Source organism: Cyanistes caeruleus, chromosome 5 (genome assembly GCF_971803275.1).
Source record: "Cyanistes caeruleus chromosome 5, bCyaCae1.hap1.1, whole genome shotgun sequence".
Classification (NCBI taxonomy): Eukaryota; Metazoa; Chordata; class Aves; order Passeriformes; family Paridae; genus Cyanistes; species Cyanistes caeruleus.
This window is the reverse complement of record NC_141705.1, coordinates 37628800-37653784: the sequence shown is the minus strand read 5'-3', so window position 1 is coordinate 37653784 and position 24985 is coordinate 37628800. Positions and strand designations below refer to the sequence as shown.

The following is a 24985-nucleotide window of genomic DNA, read 5'->3' as shown; positions in this document are numbered from 1 at the left end:
ATTTAATTTTTTTTAATAGGTCCGCAGTGAATTCTGCAAGTAGTTCTACCTGTTGCTCCTTCCTTGAGAAACTGTAAAAGTAAAACGAAGTTCAACTAAGATAATTCAAGATACAAAAGCAACAAGCAACTGTATGGATGCAAGGAATGTATGACTCTTCAGTACAAAACAGAAACAACTAAGGCAGGCAGGATAAGATAGAGGTCCACAAATTCAAAAGCAAAACAGAGAGAGCACCAGAGGGCTGTTTTTAATGCCTGCCTGCCTCAACCAGAGCTACCCATCGGGTTCAAGCATCCCAGTCACAAACTGCTGGAGGTACCAGAGTCTTCTAAGAAGACACACACCTGATCTGTTACCTACCCTGCACATTCCCTACTCCCCTGTCTGAGATATCACACCAGGACAGACAGGATTATGTTCACCAGTTTTCAGTTCTAATTTACCAGTTTGATTAAAAGAGTCAAAAAAGCTTTTTAAAAGTATGATTTAAAGCTACCAACACTTCAGTCTGGCCCTATAGCAACAGCAATAATAAAAACATAGTATGTACTGAAACTTTCTAAAGAAATTACTCTATGGCATGCCGAGATTCTTCTGACAGCATTATTCCAGGTTTTAATTGCAAAAGTAAACTAAAAATTCCATTGATAATAACTTATTTAACAACTCACAAAAAAAAAACACAAAAAAACAAACAAAACCAAAACCAATAATAATAATAATAATAATAATAATAATGGTCAGAACTCACTAAAAGAGAATTATTTCTAGTTTCTTAGGTTTGGCTTTTGGTCAAGATATGTCACACAGGGTCTGTTTGTATGATACCAAGGACAGATATGGGCAACAGCCAAGTCACTGACATATTCCTACTTGACTAGTGAAAATGTACCAGTTGTCCTTCCTCACTTTCAGTGCCCTTGAAAAAAATTCTCATAATCTCTGGCCAACTCCTTCTATTGAGGAAAAATGTAATTAGCAATGATATTTTTGGTGCAAAGACACATATGATACATAACAGCGATAACAGGAAGTTAAGGATTCCTGGAAGGTTACTTTGAGGAGCCTTCTGTATTCCAAAGTGAATTATACAACCAATTGTAAAATCTCCTGATCATACAAGTAGTCCTTGCATTATTTCTCAATACATACCTGCAAGAAGTTTGAACATGCACTGTTTTCTGGCACAAAGACAAAATTTCTCAGCTGCACAAATGAAGAAAATCTCCAGCTTTAAAGACTCAGTTATCATCAGGGAGATCTCTCTGTACTGAAGTAATTTCAAAAGCTGAATTAACATCTGGATCATGATGCAATGAACACCAGAACTAAGAAGTGAAGGTCCTAAACCACATTCATAGTTTTCTTCAGAGATAATAAAAAACATCTATTATCAAAAGTTACTTGAGCTCAATAGAAAAGCCTGAGGTCAAACATTTGGTAAGTTTTCAGCAAAACAGAAACACTCAGAATCATTTACAGCAGAATAATTACTCTGCTTCAAAAGTTGCTTTGAATAAAATAAATGGCTATTTTATTGACTATACATACATATGAGCGAGCATCAACAGCTGAACAGTGTTCATGAAGATACAGAGCACAACATACAACACCTTCATACTTCATACTCTGGAAGTGATACATATTCTAAACGTCTACTGAGTCCTTGCAAAGTGTCTTAAACAGCACGGTCTGCAGCTGCAGTGTTCAGCAGTGTGTGTGCAGCTCAGGCTGAGAGTATGAGAGGATTCAGATGGAATATGAGAATATGAGAGAATATGGAGCATATGAGAATATGCTCCAGTGCTCTAGCAGTCCTTCGATGGGCACACTCAAGAGCCACTGGATTGAGAAAGTGCTGTACCTACATTCAGGAATGGACCTGAGTAGGCTTTGTCTTTATGAAAACACATTGCATATAATTAAATCTTCTAAAGGTAATTCAGGTATGCTGAAGATCCAGAAGTTCCTAGCTTTGTAGTGTCAGGTACAAACAAACAAAGCTCAAAGGAAACTCCTTGCTACTTTGTAGGGACTAACTGATAAGAATGCAAAACTATGCAGTTCACAATCTTTGCCCTACTTGAAAAACTTGATGCAATCATACCTGCCACCCAATAAACATGTCTCTGCACTTCATTAACCTTTGTGTAACATGATAATTCAAATAAAATCTCATTTTATCCCAAATTAGAAAACAGGACTTTATAAAAATACAGTGCTTTAAAAACGTATCAGCACATTATTAAAGCTACCACCGTATCAAAACCAGATCTTTTTCAAATTGTTACATACACAGGCTTTGTAATACCAAACAGACTCTTTCAGGCAGCTAAACACACATGTTGCACTTCGCTGCTGCTGAATTTCTCTTCTGACTAAATAAGACCAAGTCAATTATGTACATCAATCTTCAAACGATTTCCAACCCCCTCCCTTTATTTAGTACATATTTATATATTATCATCATCACATTAAAGCAGTCATTTCTTCAAGGTATTACTTAGGTCATAAGCTGCAAGCCTCCATCTACAACCAGAACGCTCCCTGTAATATATGGGGATTCTAGAAGAAAGACAACAGCTTGTGCAACTTCATGAGGCTCTCCAAATCTTCCAAGGAGAATTGCTTTCTTCAACTGATCTTCTTCCAAATGAGCTGTCATCTCTGTGTGAATAAAGCCTAAGAGCAGAGAGATATATGAAGGGTTACCTAACCTTTGACTAAATTTATCTAGTGGATTTCCCACTGAATTTTACAAAGTGAAATCTATTACCAGAATTCAGCACCAGCCACCATTCTTCAAAGTCTCACAAAGCAGCCCACATCATTTGATGGCCAAGACCACTTTTTTATCTAACCAATAAAATACCTTTCAGTTTTGGAAGCAGTGATGCAACAATCAAAATGCAAAGATCTATAGAAGTCCATTAAAAAAAAAAACCAAACAAAACCAGAAAACCAAACAAAGGGTAACTAAAATTCAGTCCATAAACTGTATTTAGTATCATTTTTCTGAAAGACAAAATATACTCATTTCACCAAAATGTTCTCAATAAAAATACGAGCAAAATGTCTGGCAAGAAACCCTCTCAGACTTTAAAATGTTCGCATTATATTTCAGAACTTAGAGCAGTGCTTGCATAGCTTCTATTAGAGCACTCATTTGAAGAACATTTCTTGACATTTTTGAAGGACCTTTTTACAATTTTCCATTATCTGAGAGTTGGCTTTTTCACTGCTGCACAACTCTACACATAAGCTGCAGCTTTATAAAGAGCTGATCTTACCTGCTTTCTAGCTGCCATCAAGAAGGGAAAGTCTCCCTTTTACTTTCTACGGTAAAACTCTGTCCCTTTATGATGGCTGTGGATGAGCTGCTCAACTCACTAAAGAATAAAAGTATTTTTCCTGCCTAGTTCACAAGCTGAACAGGTTCATGTAGAATTCTGAAAGGCACCAGAGACAGCAGAAGGTGAACAGCAGTGTACACAGTTATGAGTGGAAAAATGCAGAAAATGCAGAAGGGATTTGTCCTTAAGGGTGGCAGTTCGCTTGAACAAGACCATCTTATGAAATAACAGCCTTTACTCACAGAAATAACTTTCAGGACTCATTCCTTTTACTACAGGGAGACAGGGGTGCTTTTATGACAGCTTTCTCATGCTCTGCCATGGTTCCCCAATAAAAAATAAGCACTCTCTAGCTGGTGACAAGGGTAGTTCTCTGTCTCTATTTAGATCTAATCCTTCCATCTGCAAGGATAGCAAGTTTTGAAGAAGGAACAAAGGAAAAAAAAAGACGTTTATTATGTCATAATAGATAGAGGAAAAGGCAGATTCACTCTTCCAAATTCCTCAGTGTTCCTTTAAAAAGACTGAAGGTATTATAAAAGAATGTATTATACTTTACACAAATAAAAGATATTAAAAATATTTACTTACAAAGCTGAGGAAAGTAAATTTGTCTTAAGTTACTTTCAGAGTACAAGGAATATCCACAGTCTTAGTGAATTGCAACAGTAAAGGATGCAGGAATTCCTTGAAACTAACCTGGAGCAACAACATTGACTCGAATTTGCTTTTTTGCTACTTCTTTAGCAAGAGAGCGTGAAAATCCAACCACTCCAGCTTTGGTAGCACTATACACACTTTGACCAGAGTTGCCTTTAAGTCCTACAATACTCCCTAAAATAAAGAAACATCAAAGAGAAGATTAAATGGGTAACTTGAAACTTTGTACTAGCTTTATCATTTTACTTTTAAACTTGGAATGAAAAATGAGATCACAAGGAAAGAGTAAAACATGCATAACTTTATGCACTTTAGCCTGCTAGGTTAAGCAAATCTGCCAATTAGCTGTGATTTTTCTGCAATCCATGTATCTATGTTGACCAACAGGCACCAGAAGAGTAAAATGAAGGCTTTTCTAAAAAAGGTATCCTAGCCCAGATTAAATAAAGAAAGGAAGAAACTAACTGTACCTATCAATCCTTAGTTAATAGCCAGCAGCTGGTAGATCTAGATATTGAAAGAATTGGTTAAGAATAGCAAAGCTCTTTTTTCAATAAAATATCAACTCTGAGGTGTTTATTACTGTAAAAAGCTATCTAGAAGTTGCTGAATTTACACAAAAGAATAAGCATTCATAAAGGAATTCTAAATACAGAATTTCTAAATATAAGGAAAAGGAAAATAAGTAAATTGTAACAAGTAATGTGATATCTTACACCTGCTAAACATTTCTAGACTAGTACACTGAATTCCACTGGCTTACACAAGCAACTTACCTATATTGACAATAGCACCTCCCTGCTGTTTAATCATGACCTTTACAGCGGCTTTGCATGTCAACATTGTTCCCAACAGGTTCGTGTGAATCTGGGCTATCATATCTTCAGTCTTGGTTCTCAGTAACAAACCATCCCTGATAAACAACCAAAAAAACCCAAAGAATTCACTGAACAACCCCCTGATCATGTTTACTCATAAAAAAAGACTGTTGCACAGAATATTAATGGGGGCGTATGAGGTTCCATACATTCGAGCATTCAAAATGACAACACTGCAAGAACTACACATAGGAAAAAAAAAAGTTAGCCTTGCTTCTGGCCACAAAGCCTCTTTTGCTGAGTGGTATCAAGCACTGTTTTGAACCATTCTGGAGGGAAAATTGGAAGAAAGAATAGAGGAGGAACTCAGAATGCAGAAACTACAGGAAAAGCTGTATCATCTGTTAGCATTTTACTACCATCAGGAGCAAAATATTGGCAAGCACTTAATATTGTTTTCAGATGTGCTCATTAATAACAGTTACTAAGCACAAAGGGCCAGAGCACCTTACAGCTGAGCTGCCTTCATCTAGAATTACTTATAGTCTTGTAAGGAGTAACCAACCTGTTGATCCCAGCTGCATTAACCATGTAGTTAATAGGACCCAAATTCCTCTGCATCTCCTCAAAAGTCTTTTGGACTTCTTGTTCACTGGATACATCACAGCGAAACGCCAGATGTCCTGCTGTATTGAAATATATATAATGTCAAAATAAACAGTAAAAGATGTATTTAATTCATAAACCTTCTTCAGAATGTATCAACTCAGTTGCAAAACAGATGTTGAACTAGTTATAATTTAAGGAACCTATTTAATCCCCAGACAATTAAATAAATATTATTTTCAAGTATTGTATTCATTAGTTACGTGACAATTCCTTGCTTTAGATTTTTTGCCTTTTGAAATGGGAAGTTCAGTGTGAACTGAGACTGGTCTCAGTTCTGACTGGTTCAGGAGCTGAGGGTGATCCAATTCACATCACCTCTATTGTGACCCCAAACAATTCCATTCATCTTAAAATTCCCATCATGCAGATATAATAGGAAACCTACTTTCTCAACCACTATTGTGAAAACAAACCAATATAAACCAAAAAAACCCCAATATAGCTGTTTTTTAATATTTCTCAGCCTTTATTTTCCTTTCATCTTGTTAAACACCACGGGGGGTTTTTTTGCTATTTTCCCAAGTCACCTAAGCACGGACAGCGAGGTGGTAACTGCACAACAGCATACGTACCACCAAGGTTATGGGCAGTGGTCTGGGCCACGTCCAGATTCCTAGCAATGATGGCCAGGCGGCAGCCCTTCTGCGCCAGGAGCTCTGCCACAGCTTTGCCTATCCCACGGGATCCTCCAAAAACAGCACAGACCTTGCCCATCTTCAAAAGAATTCACAAATTGCAAATAAACCATCAACTTCATGTCCAGTACAGGAAGACATTAACTGCTGTTCTTGTCAACATCACAGCCTTTACCTGTTTGTAGCAGTCTGTAATAGCGGGTTACAGAATTGGTGATTTGCTTTTTATTCATTCATTCATATTCTTTTTTTATTCAAAATAAACAGCTGAACTAAATTAGACACCACTTCTAAAAATGGAAGTTAATTCTTAAGTGTTTCTGAACTGGTAAAAAAAAATAAAAGCATGCGCATAATCCCTCATTCCAATACTAGAGTTACGGTAACTCTTATTCAATTGATGAATTATGTGATTTATGTACCTAAAGGTCTATAATGTATCCTTCAGCTGCTTCTTCAAACCTGATGTACTGGCTGTAATTATATTGTTCTTGCAACCAGCAATTCATGTGCTGAAGTCATTTAGCCTCAATGTCTCACTCCATCCAAAGTATCTGTGTTGGACACCCAGTGCAAATGTTGCTGAGTACAATTTGAAACTATAGCATCTACACTGGTTTAATAATGTAAGGCTGTGCTTTACCACTAGCCTAGGGTCTTTTGTTTCTGATTTTGAAGGAAGAAAAAAAGCTTTTTGAAATATGAAATGATTCTGAAGTAGCTAGTTTTGATGTTTAGAATGGAGTACACAAAGAAAGTACTTCTGTAGAATTGTCTTTCATTCTGCAAGCTCTAGAAACCAGTCAGCTGTTTTGGGATTTCCTGAGGAGACAGAGGCAGAATCCAAGCAATGATAATGAATCTTTTTTCCATACATTTGAATAAATCCTTTTTGAACCCAATTATACTGTCTTCATCCTGAGGCAACAAGTTTTATTATTTGTGGCAAAGTACTTCCTTTTGTTCTTAATTTGTTTTCTGATTAGATAATTCTATGTGTTTCTCCTCATACCTTCCCCTTACTGTTCCACTCTCCATCTGTATCCTCTTTCAGGTCTATTCAGTTACTCCTACCCATATGGAAGATATTCAATACCTCACTAAAGAGTGCCTGAGTCCTTAGACCTTATCCTTGGCCTCACAGAGGTCTATTAAACCCTTCTGGATCAGCGATAATCGGAACTGCACAAGGTACTAAGTGTACCAGGCCACCACCAACTCATACAGTGGCATGATAATTTTTGCTCTTCTGTGACAGAGTCTGAACAAACAGACGGCCTGACCTTTTCCCTAACAAAGTGTTCTCAAGTGCCTGGAACCAACCCACGCGTCTGCTTTCCACGGCGAGTTCTCGGAGCAGAGAAAGGCCCTTGTGCATTAAGCAGGCATTCACAGGTGGGGCACAGGGCCTACCTGTGGCGCAGTAACGCAGTCTGCTTTAACACATTTAACTCGAAACGCCACACAGGCTGCCTGGAGCAGTGGCTTGGAAAGAAAAGCTGCAGGAGTACGGGCCTGCTGTTTCCTGGATAAATAATGGAAGGGAACACCAGCTGTATCTGGAACAGGCACATGCCGGCACCTCTATCACCTCTGCTCTTCTTTCAGAGCGAGTTATTTAACGCGTGACCCCGGGGCTCCAATGGCACCCCCGCACTGCGCTCGGCCCAGCCCGGCGCCTCCCTCCTTTCCTGCCCCGTCCGAGCCGGGCTCCGCTCGGCCCCGGCTGCAGGTGGAGCCCTCAGACAGCGGAAAGCGGCGCCGGCCGCGCCCGCGGGGGACGCCGGGACGCGCAACCCGCGCGCGCCGCCGGTGCCACGGTGGCAGCGCGGCAGCTCCGCGCTCTCCCTGCGCGTCCACCCCGCCCCGAGCCAGGCGCGGGCTGCGCCTGCCGCCCCGCCGCGGGCACAGGAGCAGAACGGGAGGACGTGTTCCACGTGCGCTCCGGTACCTCCCGGCCGCCGGCTCGCTTCCCTCACGGAGCGCGGCTCCCTCCCCAGCCAGGCCGGTTCCGCTCCGCGCCCGCGCACGCGTCACGAGGAGCGGCGTGACGTCAGCGGCGGGGCCAGCGGCCGCGCGCCCCGGCGGGAGAGGAGCCGCGGGCCGGGGCTGTTCTCGCTGGGATTTCAAACGCCGTAAGGTAGATAAGGCAAAAATAGAGAAACGTCTTGAGACTTGCTGTTCAGGAACCAAAGCAAACTTCAGAATATGCAATTAAACTAATTCAAATAAACTAGTCTGTTATAACACTAGCGCTCTTCATAGTTATGATCCGTGTCTGATAATGTGCTGCAGTCACAAGTGTGTTAAAGTCACACACACTAAGTAAATTTTATCCCCTGAAGAATGCTAATAAAAGCTATCACAATTTTGTATAAGAGTACAATTCAGATTTTTTTTTTTTTTTGAGAAAAATTACTAATTTTACTGTTATTATTGTTAATTAGTTTCCACAGAGTAATATGTTGAAATCCTACGGGAGTTTCTATGAGCGAAGTGGGATTGTAACTTCATACAATTCTTGCTTTTGACTTGAAAGGTGTTTTTCAGAATTTCAGATTATAAGTGTTTCCAGGGAACTGTAGAAAATTTAATATTAGTTCTATGCGTGGAAGATTCTTCTTCCACAGATTATTCTTTACATATAGAAGAAAAAGCAGATTTAGGCATTGGTGAACAGGTGAACATCTGTAAGAAAAATAAAATTTTGAAGCAAAGCTATTATGAGAATTAGTTTCTTTTAGGAAGTATATTTAGATTGCAAGCAGCAAAGAGTGAATGAGATTTTGTGATACTATGACATTTCTGAACAAGACATATTCTGAAATCCTGGAGGTGCCAGTGATTAAGAAGAAAAGGCACTGACAGATGAAACTATGACTCAGAATAGTCTCTGACCAAGACTTCTGGTACCTAGCATAATTAAGGACCAGGACAGCTTTTTCAAGTAAAGCTTATAAGGAAAGTAACAGAAGGCAAAAAATTGTCCTTAGTGATGTTTTCTGAAATGTTTATACTACAGAGAAAATAAATATGAGCATTGTATTGTACGAGGACAGCAGCAGGCAGATTTTAAGTGAAAAAAAATTAAGTAATTATGACTTTACCTTATTTCTGATCTGTGTCCTTATCCATGCAGCTGACCTACCTTTGTAAGAAAGTTAAAGACTAATCTGTCCTGTACTGTTAAGATTTTGCTGACACAGAGTAAGCATGAGTTTAGTGTGGGGGTTTTAGAGTGTGTTATAGTTGACAAAGTAAAATATCCTTTTCAAAACTTCAGACAAGATTCTATTTAATTCTTGTTCATTACCTTAGTGTTTAAAACAAGATGTGTGTTCGTTCATTGGCCAAAGTGACATTAGCCTTTTTTTTCCAGATGCCTGGTTAAATCATGAGATCAGATTAAGCAGAGTTCATCTGAGCCAGTTTATTCACACTGATTTCCCATTAAAGCTAGCGGAGTGCAAGAGACTGATCAGTGTCATAATGACTACCTCCCCTTTTGGGGGAACAGTAGCTGGTACAAGAACCTCATCTGATAGATCTGTTCCATCTATTGTGACCAGATCTGTAAAAGCTAGTTCAGTACTGGTCATTATGATGCCTGGCTTACTATTAATGTGAAAATATAAGCTAATGATTCTTGTATGTCTGTCTGTGTGACCATGTACACACACACTTGGAACCTATCCACGACGTACAAAATGATGCAGCTGTCTGTCCTCAAGCCTAAAGCATTCAGGCATTAAAAATATTCCTCTAAGGGTTATTTATTCCTTAAAAAAATTTTAATAATTCTCCCACACATCCATGATATAGCTTTCAAGTAAAAATTTCTCTATTAACATGGGAAAAAACAGAATATTCTCAAACAGGAAAGGATATTTATTGTATCTAAAAGCACAAAATGCAAATCAGAGCAGACTAGCACAAAATAGGGGCCACTGTAAGTGAGGCCCCCTCTTATCAGGTATTTTAAATTCCTCCAGGGTTTTGATTTAAGGCAAGACTTACAGAGGAACTTGAGTCTAATCATTAATCACAGTGGTGCCTGAATCTCTGGCCTCTTAAATTTCTGCCAAAAGTCACAAGCAAAAGAGCAATGCTGCTCTAATGTCCAGCAGCATTTTCATACTCTTGTATGAAAGAGTATGAAAACATACCTCCTACATTACATGGGTTTTGTGTAAGGCCTGGGACAAACTGGAGAACTGGCTGCACACGTGCTCAGTCCTGTTTTAAACAAAAGCCTGCTGTTTGGAGCACTCACCTTCAAGGAAAGCTGCTTTCAAGTCTCCTTCCTTACTGCAAACATGGTCACTAACTTCAGTTTTTCACCACTGAACAAGCTTGTCATAGCCATCGGTCTGAAGTGGTTTCAGTTTATAGGAACGAGAACAAAAAATTAAAGTGGGCCAAGGAGATTTGACACTCAAGCCAGATGATTACTTGTCCGGAAATGTAAACCCTTGGGGATTAAGCATCAATTGAAATCAACATTCAAGAAACTATTTTGCTTTTCCACTACTGTATTAAAGATGACCTCCCTAGCTTAAGCAAATCTGATGATGGGGGCATGTATCTGGGATACAGGAGTCCTGAGCTTAGAACAGAATTAAGCCAGGGAAGAGCTTAAGAGGTTTCCTTCTTTCCAGGTCAAGTGATAACTCAGTTCCAGGTCACACAGTCAACACACTGCCATGCATTTCTTCCTGTAAAAAAAGGGTGTAACTGGACTAGATGGCTCATTTTAGGTGAGATCTCAGGGCTCCTCATCATTTTCCACTTTGCCTAGACAGCTCAGCACTGAGACTGCTGTCTCTTTTTGTTCCCCTTTCTTCAGGAATTCACTTGTCATTTACCTTAGGAAAAATCCAGTCTAATTACTAATTTCATATTTATATATATGCTGTATACATGCATACAAAATATATAAATCAAGAACTAACAAGTTTTGTGTTGCAATTCTCAAATGTCTTTGATACGGCCTCGGCCTTCTCAGCGCTTCTCGGTAAGTGACACAAAGCTGAGATAAACTGCTGAGGAAAAATCCAACTGCCTAATTGTATCACAGAAAAAAACACCCATCTCCTGCCAGGATTTTGCCACTTGGCATACTTTTCCCAGCCATACCAGTTCAGATATTTAAGTGGCCAAACTGTCACACTTCTGCTCTTAAGTGGTCTTTTTTTATGACACTGCAGTCTGTTTTGTTTTTCTAGACCATACAAAATCTCTGCAATATTTGTTCTTGTGTGATAACAGCAAACTTTTATCATGCCAACATGAAGTGGTTTTATACAGCTTACATGCCTTTTAAAAAATTGAAAACTTCTTCCTCATAAGAAATTTCTTTCTGGTACCTCTGTGACAAGTATATAAGCTCTGTGAAAACTCTAAAAACAAAACACAGCACCAAAACCCTGAACAAAACAAAGCTATCAGAACCTTGGCAAATTACCTACTGTTTTCTTATCCTCCCGGCTAAACAGGTTTTCCCACTATGACCAGGATTATTTCACACGTCAGCATGAGGCCCATGTTTGAGTTAGCACGGTCACTGAACTGCTGCTGCTCCCAGTGAGAAGCCAGGCACACCATGAAGGGAACAGAGAGGAGCCTGTATTATTGCTGCTTCATCTGCTGCTAAAATGGAACACCTCACTTCCAGTGCTGCCCCAAGGCACCTGACATGTTAAAATAAAACAACCCCAACACCGCCCACCCCTGCAAAACTATCTTCAAGAAGCATTTGTTGCACATTCAGCCTCTGTCCATAACTCCTGTTCATAGACACTGGGCACTCCTACTGTGTATCAGTGGACTTCAGATTAAGACATGAAATCTAGGATCTCAGAATGTCCTGAAATCTCTTACTTCTTTCCAGGCATCCCACTCCATATGTACACCACAGAATGTATCAGTGTTTAGCTCCTAAGTCCCAAGCCAGGACTAGGAACAAGGAAGAAATAACCAGCTCAGCCACCCAGGGGGTGAACTCACCACTTTCTGTACAGCACCTCTTAGACAGACAGTTTTTCAAAACTACAAAGTGTATCACACAAAGCAGTCAGCATCTCCCAGCAAGGCAATCTGGAAAACAGTCAAAGTTGACACCACCACGGAATGACATGTCACTCCCAGAAGTCTCCACTGACCATTTTGTATAGAAAGGATATTTTTTGTGTGTGTATTGCATATTTCATAAATGTTAAGAATATCACTGGAAGTCTGGTATAATAACATCTAAGAGTTTTGCAAAAGTGTTTGAATACTCCTGAGTAAATAACTCTCCTCCTGCTCTCTCAGAGGCAATTTACTTTTAATTATATCTAATATACTCAATACTTAAATGAAGTAGTCTTGGGAACTTAAAAATAGATAAAAACCATTTACAAACATCTACTCAAGATCTTGCATAATTTGCCTTTACTTTACATATGAACAACATCCTTAACTTCCCCATTTTGCCTTTCATAGCCTCATCCATATTCCCATTCACGACATATTTATATAAGCTGCAAAGTAAGATTCATAGCAAATAATTTCAAGAATTAATTTATCTTGTAAAAATCTCTTTAATACTGAAATTGCTGGTGAAAAATAAAGAGTATTTTTGAGAAGTATTCATCAGCAAAGTTTTTCACTCCAAAATATAAAAAACTTGCTCTCAACATTAGGATTAACAGAAAAAAGTTTTGTCTAACCAGACAAAATTTTCTTCCTGTTATGATGGAGCAAGTGGCAAGGTTTTCCTGCCATAATACATCACTAATCATAGTCTCAGGTTTTGAATCTCCACCAATGGTATGGGCAAATCCAAATTGTTGCCCACTTTGGTCCTGTGATGCAGTGTCCAGCAGTCTCTCTTTTTTCAAAAGAAAGTTTACTACATCTACTCATATTTACAGTCAGTAAACTCTTTGCTTTGTTGAGGAGGGGGAAGGAGGTGGGATGTTGGGAGAAGTGGGCAAAGAAGCAGGGGAATAAATACAGAAAGATTTGACCAAGTGATTTGGATTGAACTCATTAGGGTAAGAAAATTCAGCTAAAGGCCTATGCTGGAGGAATAGAAAAACATAGTTAATAAGTAACAAGAGTTGATCCTTCACCTCCCTTATGAGAAATTTTAAGGACTTACATAAAGCAAACCAAAGCAAATTCTTTGTTTCATATCCACATTAATTAGCCCCCAGGAAACAGTAGATCTGAGATACAATGGAAGTGAAATACTTCAGTGATTCCCCCAAATACCTACCTTGACATGCATAACATTTATGAAGAATGCAAAAGCTGTTTAAAGCAGGAAACTGAAGGCACATCCACAAGCAGTCACTGTTTTTATAGCCTCACCTATTTTAGCATACATTCAATATGTGACCGTGAATGTGTTTTCAAGGGTAGCCCTAATGAGGCACAAATCTACTGAGAACAGGAATACCAACTTAATGTAGCACATCCACTTATTGACAGAAAGCAGCAAGTCAAGGGACTGTGTAGTCATCCCTCCATAATTGCAAATAGCTATGATCCTAAACATGAGGACTTAACTCTGGCAAAACTTCAGCTGATGATTTGCCAGCAATGACTGTTGAACACACTTCGTAATAAAATGGCAACTGTGAGAGTGCTAGTGACAATCACTCACATCTCATAGACTGCTCACCTCCTTTATCTTCACCAGTATTATAGGAAATGTCAAAACCAATATTCTTTAGAGCTTGTTACCATTTTGCAGCCTGAATACATAGAGTAATGCTTAGAGAATTTTCAAGGAACTCCCAACATTCAATTTTCTCTATCAGATTGTCCTAAATAAATCTGGTTTTGTATCACATCTTCTTGCGGAAATACTTCGCTGTCATTTCATCTCACTCATGTACTCAACTGAGCAGCTGGAGACTTCATCTTCTTGTGGCATACAGAAGCCCTTACTGTTGTATGTCCTTCTAATAAAGTAGTCAATCATAATAACACCCAATCAGCTGGTTTAATGAGGTAAGAATTAGGTAATTAAAGGTGAAAAGATATTTTCAGATGATTGCTTACACCATTTTTTAATTTATCTATCACAGTGGGTAATTTCTTTCAATAATTATCAGGAGAGATTAGCATCCTTGGAAAAAAAAAGCTATTGTTCACACCAGACTGTCATATAAGTAATGTTTGATTACATAAAATGCATACCTACCTTATTTCAACAGCTGGGCTTTTTTAATCATCCCTCATAGAGGTTTTGATTCATAAGATCACAGTTTGCCATGAGATTTTACTAGAAGTCAATCATTTTCTGAGCTCCCCATAAGAGGTCTGGTATCCACTCCTGCCCAACAACACACAGTTAATAGTGTGGTTTGCAAAAACCCAGGATTGCACAGGCTACCATCTCTAAACTCCAGAAGGTGATTTTGTTATTAATCCTATATATTAACTTTATAGGAAATGCAATGGAAGAAGGGAGGAAGAGCAATTCAGATCAATCCAGAAGGTGTGTATTTTACCATCAAAAGTGATGAACAAAAAGTCTGATTCAAAGCTACACAATACAGGCTGATACGGATGTAGGGGTAATACAAGAGCCTGGTTTGATTTCTTTTTTTCCCAGAACATGAAAAATTTATATATATATATATATATATATATATGTGTGTGTGTGTGTGTGTGTGTGTATATAATTCTTAGATATTTATTTTAAATATACTTCTATGGTTTTATCTTCACTTGCCTAAACCTTCTGTACTTTTTCTATCCTGAACATAGAGAATATACTGTATACTGCAAATTGCAGGGGTGGATTATCCCCAGCCTGCTGTAGATAAGCTCTCCTTCCAGTAACAATTCAGCCTTTCTTTATCTGGTTTCTACACATCATGTTCTTTTTTCTTGACAAAAGAAACACTCCCCATACAAGATTTTTTGATGGATGTAAAACTTGTATACCATTGTTTGTTTGTTTGTTTTGTTGGTTTGGGGGTTTGTTTTTGTTGGTTTGGGTTTTTTTTGTGTTTGGTGTGTTTTGTTTGGTTTTTGTTTGTTTGTTTTCTTAGGGAACTCTACATTTGCCAGAAATGTCAGTTACTAAGAGCACTGAAAAAAATAATGAATAAAATTCAGGAATCAAGTAGATTTGTCCATGTTCAACATTTTTTAAAAGAAAAAAGTTCAGACGTTCAGAGAGTATTCAAGCTAACGTTTACCTCCTAATTTTCACAGTGTAGCTGCTAAACCAGAAAAGATGGATACATGAAGACCATGCATTTATCAGAGATCCTGCTATTTTCCCAAAACCAGGTATCTGGCTTCTGCTTCAGGTTGGCTTTCTGTAGCACAACGATCATTAGCCATGATTTTTTAAGCTGAACCTGCAACTTCAACTGATCTTTTCTCTATTTTCCTTCTATAAGGATAATGCTTTTTTGGTTTTCTCTCTTCCTAGTAGATAAAAGAAGAAAGAATGTGTCTCTCTATCTAACATGAAAAAGAGGAACCTTTGTCTCTAGCCATAGTCTTTTCCTTAATACTGCTCACAGACCGGAGATTTTCATACAAAATTGCCTGAATTTGGACTCCTGCGACTGTCATTGCGTAATACCACACTGCATCACTCAGATTATAATTATCTTATACAAGTGGTAACATCTCTGCAGAGTGTGCAGTGTTTACATAGCACAGTTTATTTCTGTTCACTTCACTGAATCATTGTTGAATTTGAGGATGCATTTCATAAACAATTATTCTGCTCTAATAGTAACAAGTAACACATTTGCTTTACAGACACCTCAGAGAAGGACTCCTGTCAACATGAATTGTCTGTCATGTGCTTTAAAATGTTTTGAAAAAAAATATGGCATGCCATCTGGCTCCCAAGCACCCATTAAATCCATTGGAATATAAGTGTTTAAGGAAGCTAACGTCACATGATGCCCACAAGAAAGAAGAAAGAAAAGAAAAAAAAGAAAAGAAAAAGAAAAAGATATTTAGAGATGATAAAAAAGAAAAAAAGGATGTGTTTACAATTTAATTTCCTACAGCTAAGATTATGCCAGCCATTTCAGAGAATAGAGAGAGATGACAGCTTCTGTTCCCAGGAGGTTTTGGTCCAAAATTACTTTCCATGTGAAATGAAGAAAAAAAAAAAAAAAAAAAAAATCCAGCAGGGGAATGGAATGTTAACACCATAGAATATTTAGGTTCCTCAGGGGAAGGGTGCCCCCATGAATTGAGAATCAGAGGGCATGGTACAAGTTTCTTTTAAGACTTGCCAAATCACTTTGTTTTTCCCCTCCAAATGTCAGGTCACCCATCTTTAATTTAGGCTGATGACTGTCAGCTTCCCATATTGGCACAGCCCTAGGCAAACTCTCCTACTACATACTTACTGTCATCTTCTGGGGAAGCACTTTTAGGCCCTAAAGTAGAAAGAGGACTGCACCTGCAAAAAATGAATTGCTGAATAGATACAGGATTTAAATCCCATCTGGAAAGGCATTCTCTTTTATTAGAGGAGGTGTTTTCTTTGGTCATAATTGATCCAAGCAACCAAAATTACTCTACAAACATCCTGAAGGTTAGAGGGTACTCACTTTGTGAAACTTCCCCCAACATTCTCACTTGTCTGTAACTAAGTGGCATTAAATCCATTGATTCTTATCTAGAGAAAGCCAGGAATAGTAAAAACAGGCCTCTCTCACTTGTCAGTCTGGACAATGAATGCAACAAACAAGAGCCTAACCATGAAAAGGTAGCTAATAATTTTGTTCTTGGGAAACTTAAAAGGATGTAGATTAGGAAAGGTTGGGGTAGTTTCCAAAAAGATATAAGTGTTTAAGATTTTCAAAAATCCCAAAACAACCCAGGTTTGATATTAACTGTGTATTTCATATAATTTTTCAAATAAATTAATTGAAGTTTACTAAAAACAGCCAGGCTGTCATTTGCTGGAATATGCAAGCACTTTGCAAAAACAGAGGCTTTTTTTGTGGTGCTGTGAATTTATGTTCAAAAGCTGTTAAATATATGTAAATAAACAATCTGATAAATACATGTTAAGCAATTCTACTTATGACACGTTGGTCCATTGCCCGATGACATTGATGGAAGAGAAAAGAACAAGCTGCAGTCCTGCAGAAAAGAGCCCAGGGAGTAAAGGGAAGGAGCACAACAGATAACCAAAAGGGGATAAGAAGAAAAAAACAAGAAAGGCCTCGTCCAGAAGACAGCAGGACACCATCTACTGAATGACATGTCGACTAATGGTAGGTAAATTTCCTCCATTGTAAGAACTGGGTAATGTACTTACTGACCTTATCCAGCCTCTCTGCATTTTCTCAACTCAATGCATAGCTATTTTTAGCAGCAGTACTCTGCAAAATGTTTTATAACTCATTTTGGCTGTAAAGCTGCATCCAGTTGCAACATCCTTCATAGCTTTAACTGTTTCTTTGAATTCACAGAACTAATCTCAGAGCTGTGGGATTTTGTCGGCCATGGATTCCTGAATTAGGGGAATTGACTAAGCCTCTGATGGAAGCAACCAAGAATGAAGAGATAGAGCCTATTAAATCCCAGGGAGGGATCAAGCTTTTAAAGCAATAGAAGCTAATATTTTCAGGATATTTTTTATTTGCACCCTACAGACATACATTTTGTGAAACTATGAGGAAATTTGAGTCTTGTTTTCTTTTTTTTCTGAGATATAACCAAAATAATTTTAAAGATCCAGGCCTGACTGGATGGGGCTTTGAGCCAACCTGGTCTCATGGAAGATATCCATGCCTGTAGCAGGAAGTTGGATCTAAGGTCCTTTCCAAACCATTCTATGATCCTGTGACTCACAAACTTACCTAGCTGAAGATGTTTCTTCTTGTTGTTCAAAATAATTGATTACTTCATATAGTTTGTGCTGCCAGGTAGATTACAAATGTCCAGTCATATGTTCTCCTGTTACCCAAATAAAGTCCCCTGAAACCTGAAACAAGACATTCTACAGCTAATCTGCACATCAGCAGAGGGCCTGCATGAACAGAAATGCCTGCATGGTTGAGAAGGTTTCTAAATGAGGACAAAAGATTCTAATTCATGAAGCTGGAAATCTTTGTGTTTTTAGCTCAGTTTTCTCTGAAACCTCTCCGAGAATGACAGACTCCTTTACCATCAGCAGTGTTTTCATAGCTTCCATTGTAACAGGTAGGAAAGACAGCAACAGCCAAACCACTTCATCCCAGTCTCACCTCTGAAATGTTTGCAGAGATTTTGCCAAACTAATTGATGCTCTTTCTGTATACTGCATGAAACTACATGTTTTCATCCCAAATATAAAAGAAAGATCTCTCATGGAAGCTTCCAGACCCCTACTTTATTTCCTACTTCTTATTCCCCCCACCCACAAGCTTGTGAACATAAAATAATCCTGAATCTCATTCCAAGATTCTTTATGTCCCCATCTTTTACACTCATTGGATGGCAATCTGTCCTCCACCAAAGTGCAGACAGCACCACTGGTCTGTCTCAAGAACCAGCCAGTTATTGATGTTTTCAGGCTGGCCATCTCAATAATACTCCAACACTTGCTAAACTGTTCTTCACAAAGCCAGACCAGATTAAAAGGGTAAGTACTGCAATTCCCATTTAGTTTGATCAGGTAAAAATTGCTTCTCTTTTTTTGGTTTGGGTTTTTTATTTTTTTTTTATTTTTTTATTTTTTAGTACAATGGAAAAGTATCTCCAATTAGAATATAGAGAATACACCCAAGCTCTCCAAAGCGCTGTACTTTTCTATCCTATGTGTTACAGTATCCAAGAAATCAATTTCAGGCTTGAAATGTCAATTTCATTTATTTTTGCTGAATCAGAAAAGCATAAATAACTTTTCTTTGTAAGTAACATTGTTTTTTTCTTTTCTTAGAACCACACCATTATATTTCCAGGATGGTCCAGAGAGAAAAAAACACTAGGATTCAGTAAAATGCCTCATCAGACATTTAAGGTCATGTTTAAATCTACTCTTGTTATGCAAAGCTTTTGTTCTTTTTTGTCTGTTTTGTTTGGTTTTGGAGTTTTTTTGTTTAGTAACACTCCAATGCACTTAATCCTTTATGAAATGAAGGCCTAGGAGGATAAGTGGTACATGTGAAAAAGACAGAAAAGGAGGCATAACATCAGGGTACGTTATAATTAGCCACTAGACATGCTAGTTTTAACTATAAAAAAGTAATTTAAAGTTATAAGCAAGACATTACATTCATGCCTTAGGGACCTCATTTATATTTGGAATTACTATTTCAGCATCTAATATCTCTTCCAAAAGCATTCTATTGTGTTACCAAATATAGCTGAAACACAACATAAGCCAGCTATATAAGCTTTTGTAAAGTTGTCCATAGTGCCTTTAGTTACAAAAACATGGGCTTTCTATTTGTGTCTTTTGTAATGCCAGACAGAAATGAGTTTTTAATAACCAACATTAACCAGATGTTGACCAGAATCTAATATGTGCCCTTGAAAAAAACCTATTTCCTTAAAAATATTGCTTTTGACAAGATGCAATAAAGAAAACATGCAGACAGGTACATGACATATCTTCAGGCACACACAAATAACTCTGAGTTCCAGCCTCTGATGGCAGTATCTGATGATAAAGAGGCTCAAAATTACAGGTTTGCTAATTTTTCCCCAAACTAGATCCTGCACTTGACAAAAGCTACTTCTTGTACTTAGATTTAGCAGTTACTCGATAGAAACAGGGCTGTGGGCTAATTAAATCATAGCTGCACAAGTACACTATTACTGTCAGCTATAAGACTGTGATACTTTGTACTCAAAACCAAACCTGTTACACTGATTGGCAAAAAGTACGAAGAGAACAGATGGAACAATTCCCACATCATCTCCTTCATCAGTACCATATAACAGAGTCCACACAACAAAGGTTTGCCAGCATAAACACACCCCAGCACTGAGACACATCCTCCTGATTGACCATTACTCATCAGCATGACCTCTGAAGAGACATGACAGCTCCTCACAGCAGTTTGTGCCATCAGCCCCAGCTGTGCCAGCACTTGGGGGCTCTGGCAACACAGTTGTCAGCAGAGCCTCCCTAGACATGAAACCAGCTTAGTTCTGTTGTGGTCCTCATCTTCTAACATCCAAACACTTGGTCACATCTGCTTACAAACCTCCCTGAACTACTGTGGGAGAGGAGTTAGCATCATTTACAATGGAATAGCATATTGTAAAATAAAAACTCCAAAATAGTTGTGGTCGGACCAGACAATGTTTCACTGATCTCTGTAATTACTGGGCTGTTTCTCCTCCCACCCACTCCCCACTGGCACATTCACTGCTGACATGTCAGCCTTTACAAAGAGAACTGTGTATCTTTCCCAGACTCAGAAACTGATGCTCAAGCCTGCTGATCCTGTGCTGAGAACAGTGCATGGTGTTGAGAAACATCATCTACAGAATTTTATATTTTAGTAGTTAACTTTTCTTTGATCATCTCAGTTTTCACTAACACTGGCAAATCAGATAAACAAATTACAAGAGCACTGTTGTGTTTTGCCACTGTGGCCAAATTTTATCTGCATTTGTCACTAAGTTATGTGTATTTCCTTAACGAGGAGTATTCTAGGTAAGGTAAAGAACAAATAAGAAATACATCTGCCATTTTCTTAAGAACAGCTATGGCAGACCTCCAAACAGCGATATGGATATCCAAACAGTGGCATGTACAACTGGACCACTTCAAATTTGGTCCTGAACCAGTCTCTGGTTCTTCAGACAGAATTCCAAGGCCATCTTATTCTTGCTCTCTTTTTCCTGTTTATTGGAAAATAAAATTAAAATATTATTTATTCTCAACAGACACTCTCTAGCTTTCTGATAATTTTATGTCTGTGGCAGAAACAACCCATTCAGTATTAAGAAATACATTTGGTGCAAGTATTCAATCACTGAATGCCTAGGCAGGATGATTTTTTTAACTTTTAAAATGCTTATCTCTTAGCATGTGCTCTTATCTTTCATGAAAATGCTGATCTTTACAAAGCCCAGTAGTACATAATTTTAAAAAACTATTAAACTTTATCCTTATAAAAAAGCTGTATTTTGTATCGCAGATTTTAAATTACTGAATGCAAAGAATTTCAGTGACTGCAGGGGCAAATTGTTACTTGTGTACTATAAACTTAGAAGCTGGATAGCAGTATACAGTAATGCTTTGATAAGCAAGAAAATAAGGAGATTTTCCTGATATGTGTGTATTCAAAAGACACCCTAAGATTGCCTATCAGAGGAGTGGAGAGAAATTCTTTGAACTGTAAACTTTTTAGAGCTAACATTCTTCAGCTTATTCAGAAGTTCAACCAGCTGAAATAAGAAATTTGACCTAGGGCACATCCCTTGTTGTGGAGAACAAAGTCGATGACCACTTTAAAGTTATTCTGCTGCTGACTCATCTCCTCTCCCAAGCATTCGCAGATACACCATGAGAAAATACAGCAGCAACTAACCACAAAAGATTTTGGGACTAGCAGCTGTAAGCCAACCAAAGCCTACTATGTAATTGTGGATCTGGAAATTTATACGTTTGGTTGAAAACTGAGCAAGCCTTCTATGCTTTACAGTGCTGCTAAAAGGCGTCATCTTTGATCTAGTGCCTCAGCTGTACCAGTGGGACAAATGTTTTTGAGAGAAGCATAACACAGCCAGAATAGCTCTGTATTTTCCAAGTATGAAAATCATCCAGCTCAGTTTCTTTCAAACATATTCATTCCTTTAGGGCAGATATTTTCCTTCACTATTTAACAGTAGGGGGCATATTCAGTGTATGCCAGCAAAGTTTAATGAAATCAATGAAGTAGCACTGATTTAGAGTAATTGAGAATCCAACCATGTGTTCTAATGCCAAAGAATCTGGATATTTCTAAGGGCTTATGTTGATTTCCTTTCTGGGAAGGGGGGAAAGGGAAGGGGGGGTTTAGGGGAGTCAGGAATTAAAGTCCATTTGCTTTATGAAATGGGGTTCTATCTAAGGTAGCAGAGTCAAGAAAACACCTGCACAGATATTTTAAAACCCTGTCATTTTTCTTTCTGCCTTTGTAGTGTATTTGAAGTGTATTTGTATTTTTGTATTTTGTCTTGATGTGCCAGCCAAATTTCCACTCTCTGCACTGCTGTACAGGCTGTTCTCACTACTCTGAAATGAGAATGTAGTTAGTGTTTGGACATCCTGTGAACTGGTTTTGATCTGAATGACTACTAGATGCAAGCATCAGAAGGCTTCTGGGCCATGTAACCTGAACCATGTGGGCACTAGAGTTGGGTGCACAGTGCAGCCAAGCACTATTCATTTACATGTGCTAAGGGGAATTTTAAAGAGCTTGTTAGAACTGTGAGTAATTGAAATCTGGGGCTAATGTCACTGCGTCTAAATTTTCTTTACTCCACTGAGTAGGAACAGTAGAGCAGTTAAGAACTGATTTTGCTACTTTTTAGCAAAATAGTATAGCTGAGAGAAAAGAGTATAGTAGAAACAACATAGATAATACTTTCTGAGATCCGCTAATATTATGTAGAGTGCAACCACTCTGATTTGATAGGCACACATGAAATACTCATTATGTAACATTTTGAATGGCTTTTGCGCATTGCATATTGGGTATTAGCAAATTCATTTTGTTTTGTTCCTTTCACCAGGATGATTCTGAACAAAGTGCTCTTCAGCTGCTAAAATAGATCAGCTAAGTCTCTCTCTTCCCAAAGAAGGTGGGCTTGAGGAGACTCCTCCTAGAAGAGTTTAGATGTTGATGATCCTACTTGAAGGCAGATCTAATCCATCAGTATACATCTTCAAACTCACAAAAACTCATAAACTTTCACTTTGAAAGCAAGTTTTACACCATGTACCTCAGAATCGTCAATTGGCAAAGGAGGAAACAGATGCAAAAAGGTGACACCTCAAGTTTTCAAGAGCAGGTGCTTACCTCAAGGTTGCCAACAAGTTTGTCTCCCAGAAAGTAAGAGCTGTTTGGATGACACTGTGGAAGAAGAATGCATTGCATTTCCCAAGAGATTCAGTCCTACAATGTTAGTGTTACTGCAAAAAATACATAGAAAGTGGACACTACTCCTGTTTATTAATGCAAACCAGCAACTAAATTCAGAAATACAGATGCTTAGTTTTGGATTTCAAATGTATTTGACAGAACAGCAGTTGTTCTAGACACGAGCACCAAACAAATACAAGCTTAAGAGACTGGATAAAGATGGAGGGCTGCATCTTCATCCTTAGATACCCAAGTTCTTCTCAGGTCCTTTCACCGAGCTTGACTCTAGTAACTAAGGTAAGATCACCATGTTAGTTAAGATTCAGGTCCCATATACAGATCTTCCAAATCCTTTTTCTAATTTTCTCCCACATCTAATATCCATGTTCTCATCATTCATCATCAGCATTCTCAGCTCTTTTGTTCCTGTATACAAATACTGCAAGTATGCAAATAAAAAAGAACTACCATTAGTAGTGTTGTTGTTATTCAAAAGATTTATGACACTGGTTTTGTTCAAAGCAAGCTTCAAGTCTGCTTAAGATTTACCATTATTAACCAAGTGTAGAGAATGAGCACGTGAGCATGATTTTAGAAGTATACATATTGCAGAAGCATAGTAGGAATCCAAAGAAATTTGGTATATCCTACAGAAAGCAGTGATGCTACAATTGTGTACATATATGAAAGACTACACTGTAGGAGCTTTAATAATGGCAGACACAAATCTTTTTAACTAGACAAGTGGATTCTTGTGTTTCATTGAGGTCAATGTGCACCTTTAAACACATTTGCTTAAAGCTACTTGGAAAGAACAAGCCAGATATAATATTTTGCCAGCTCTCTAAAAGAAGCCAGAATGCTCAGAAGCCATCTTTTTAAGCCTATGCAAAACTATCATAATTGTCATTACTGCTATATGGCAGAGGTAATGAAGTGAGGGTGAACAGGATTTCATGTACCTTTGGCAAGCCAAATGTTAATAACATTATTAGAATTACTCAATAATTACAGTGCAAAACAAGCAAACAAACAAAAAAGCCAGCCCAAAGAAATAATCTTACTTTGGCTACACAGCCATGTTTGTATGTACTTTTCTTCTATGGATGCACTGATGTCAGACCACAGTCCTGAAAAAAAAATGAAAAAAATCTTTCTTTTCTATACACTCCATTTCTACAAATTGTATTGCATTCCCCCCTCCCCTCAACCCCCTTAATTAAGGAAGGTTAGACAAGATGCTCCTTCTTTCAGAAAGCACCCACTGCTGCACCATTCACTGCTAGTACAATTTAGGTTCTGCTTGTCAGTCTTAACTAACACTGAGCTTATCACAGTAGCTGCAACATTTACCAAGTCTCAAACATTTGCAAACACTTTTAGGTTTAATTTCCATTTTCCCAGAGGCCACGTGTATATAGCAGACATGTAACCACATGCAAATCAAGGTCTCCTCGTTAGCCAGTTGCTGCCTGACTGCTGTGCACAGAAAACTTCTTCAGGCAAACGAGTCTCTTGCCAACCAACACTTCTGCCCACAGTGGAAGTTCAGACAGATGCTTCAACCTCTCCCAATATATCCACAGCAGGTCCATTACCCCAGACACTTCTTCCTCTAGAGAAAGCAGTTTGTAACTATTGTGCACCTGATATTCTGTTGTTGAGACTGTAGTTCCATCATGAACAAACTGAGATGGAGTTACCTACTCTTTTCTGAAGTTACTCACTGAAATAAGGGGTTGGGAAAAGATCAGCCAGGTCCTCGGTTCTCTCTACAGTTTTTGCATTATAGTCAT

At 38.3% G+C, this 24985-nt stretch overlaps 2 protein-coding genes across 6 annotated transcripts; one reads left to right on the top strand and one right to left on the bottom strand.

The window, feature by feature from the left end:
• Positions 1 to 1510: 1510 nt before the first annotated feature.
• Positions 1511 to 9267, bottom strand: CBR4 (carbonyl reductase 4). 5 transcript variants are annotated; one of them, XM_023924933.2, is made up of 6 exons: positions 9246 to 9267; positions 6076 to 6217; positions 5400 to 5520; positions 4793 to 4929; positions 4056 to 4190; positions 1511 to 2685 (listed from the first exon to the last, which is right to left on the bottom strand). In XM_023924933.2, exons 2-6 carry the CDS (start codon positions 6215 to 6217, stop codon positions 2507 to 2509), a joined length of 714 nt encoding a protein of 237 aa, XP_023780701.2. In that variant the 5' UTR covers positions 9246 to 9267; the 3' UTR covers positions 1511 to 2506. The 5 variants fall into 5 exon arrangements, with proteins under 5 accessions (XP_023780701.2, XP_086746504.1, XP_023780702.2 ...); XM_086890378.1 differs by lacking the exon at positions 9246 to 9267 and adding an exon at positions 8090 to 8202; XM_023924934.2 differs by lacking the exon at positions 9246 to 9267 and adding an exon at positions 7552 to 7946.
• On the top strand, positions 7781 to 23659 carry LOC111927896 (uncharacterized). Its single transcript, XM_086890380.1, has 6 exons — positions 7781 to 8278; positions 14581 to 14629; positions 15355 to 15432; positions 15916 to 17396; positions 19046 to 19126; positions 22840 to 23659. The coding sequence occupies exons 1-3, from the start codon at positions 7781 to 7783 to the stop codon at positions 15357 to 15359; spliced, it is 552 nt and encodes a 183-aa protein (XP_086746506.1). The 3' UTR covers positions 15360 to 15432; positions 15916 to 17396; positions 19046 to 19126; positions 22840 to 23659.
• Positions 23660 to 24985: the final 1326 nt, after the last annotated feature.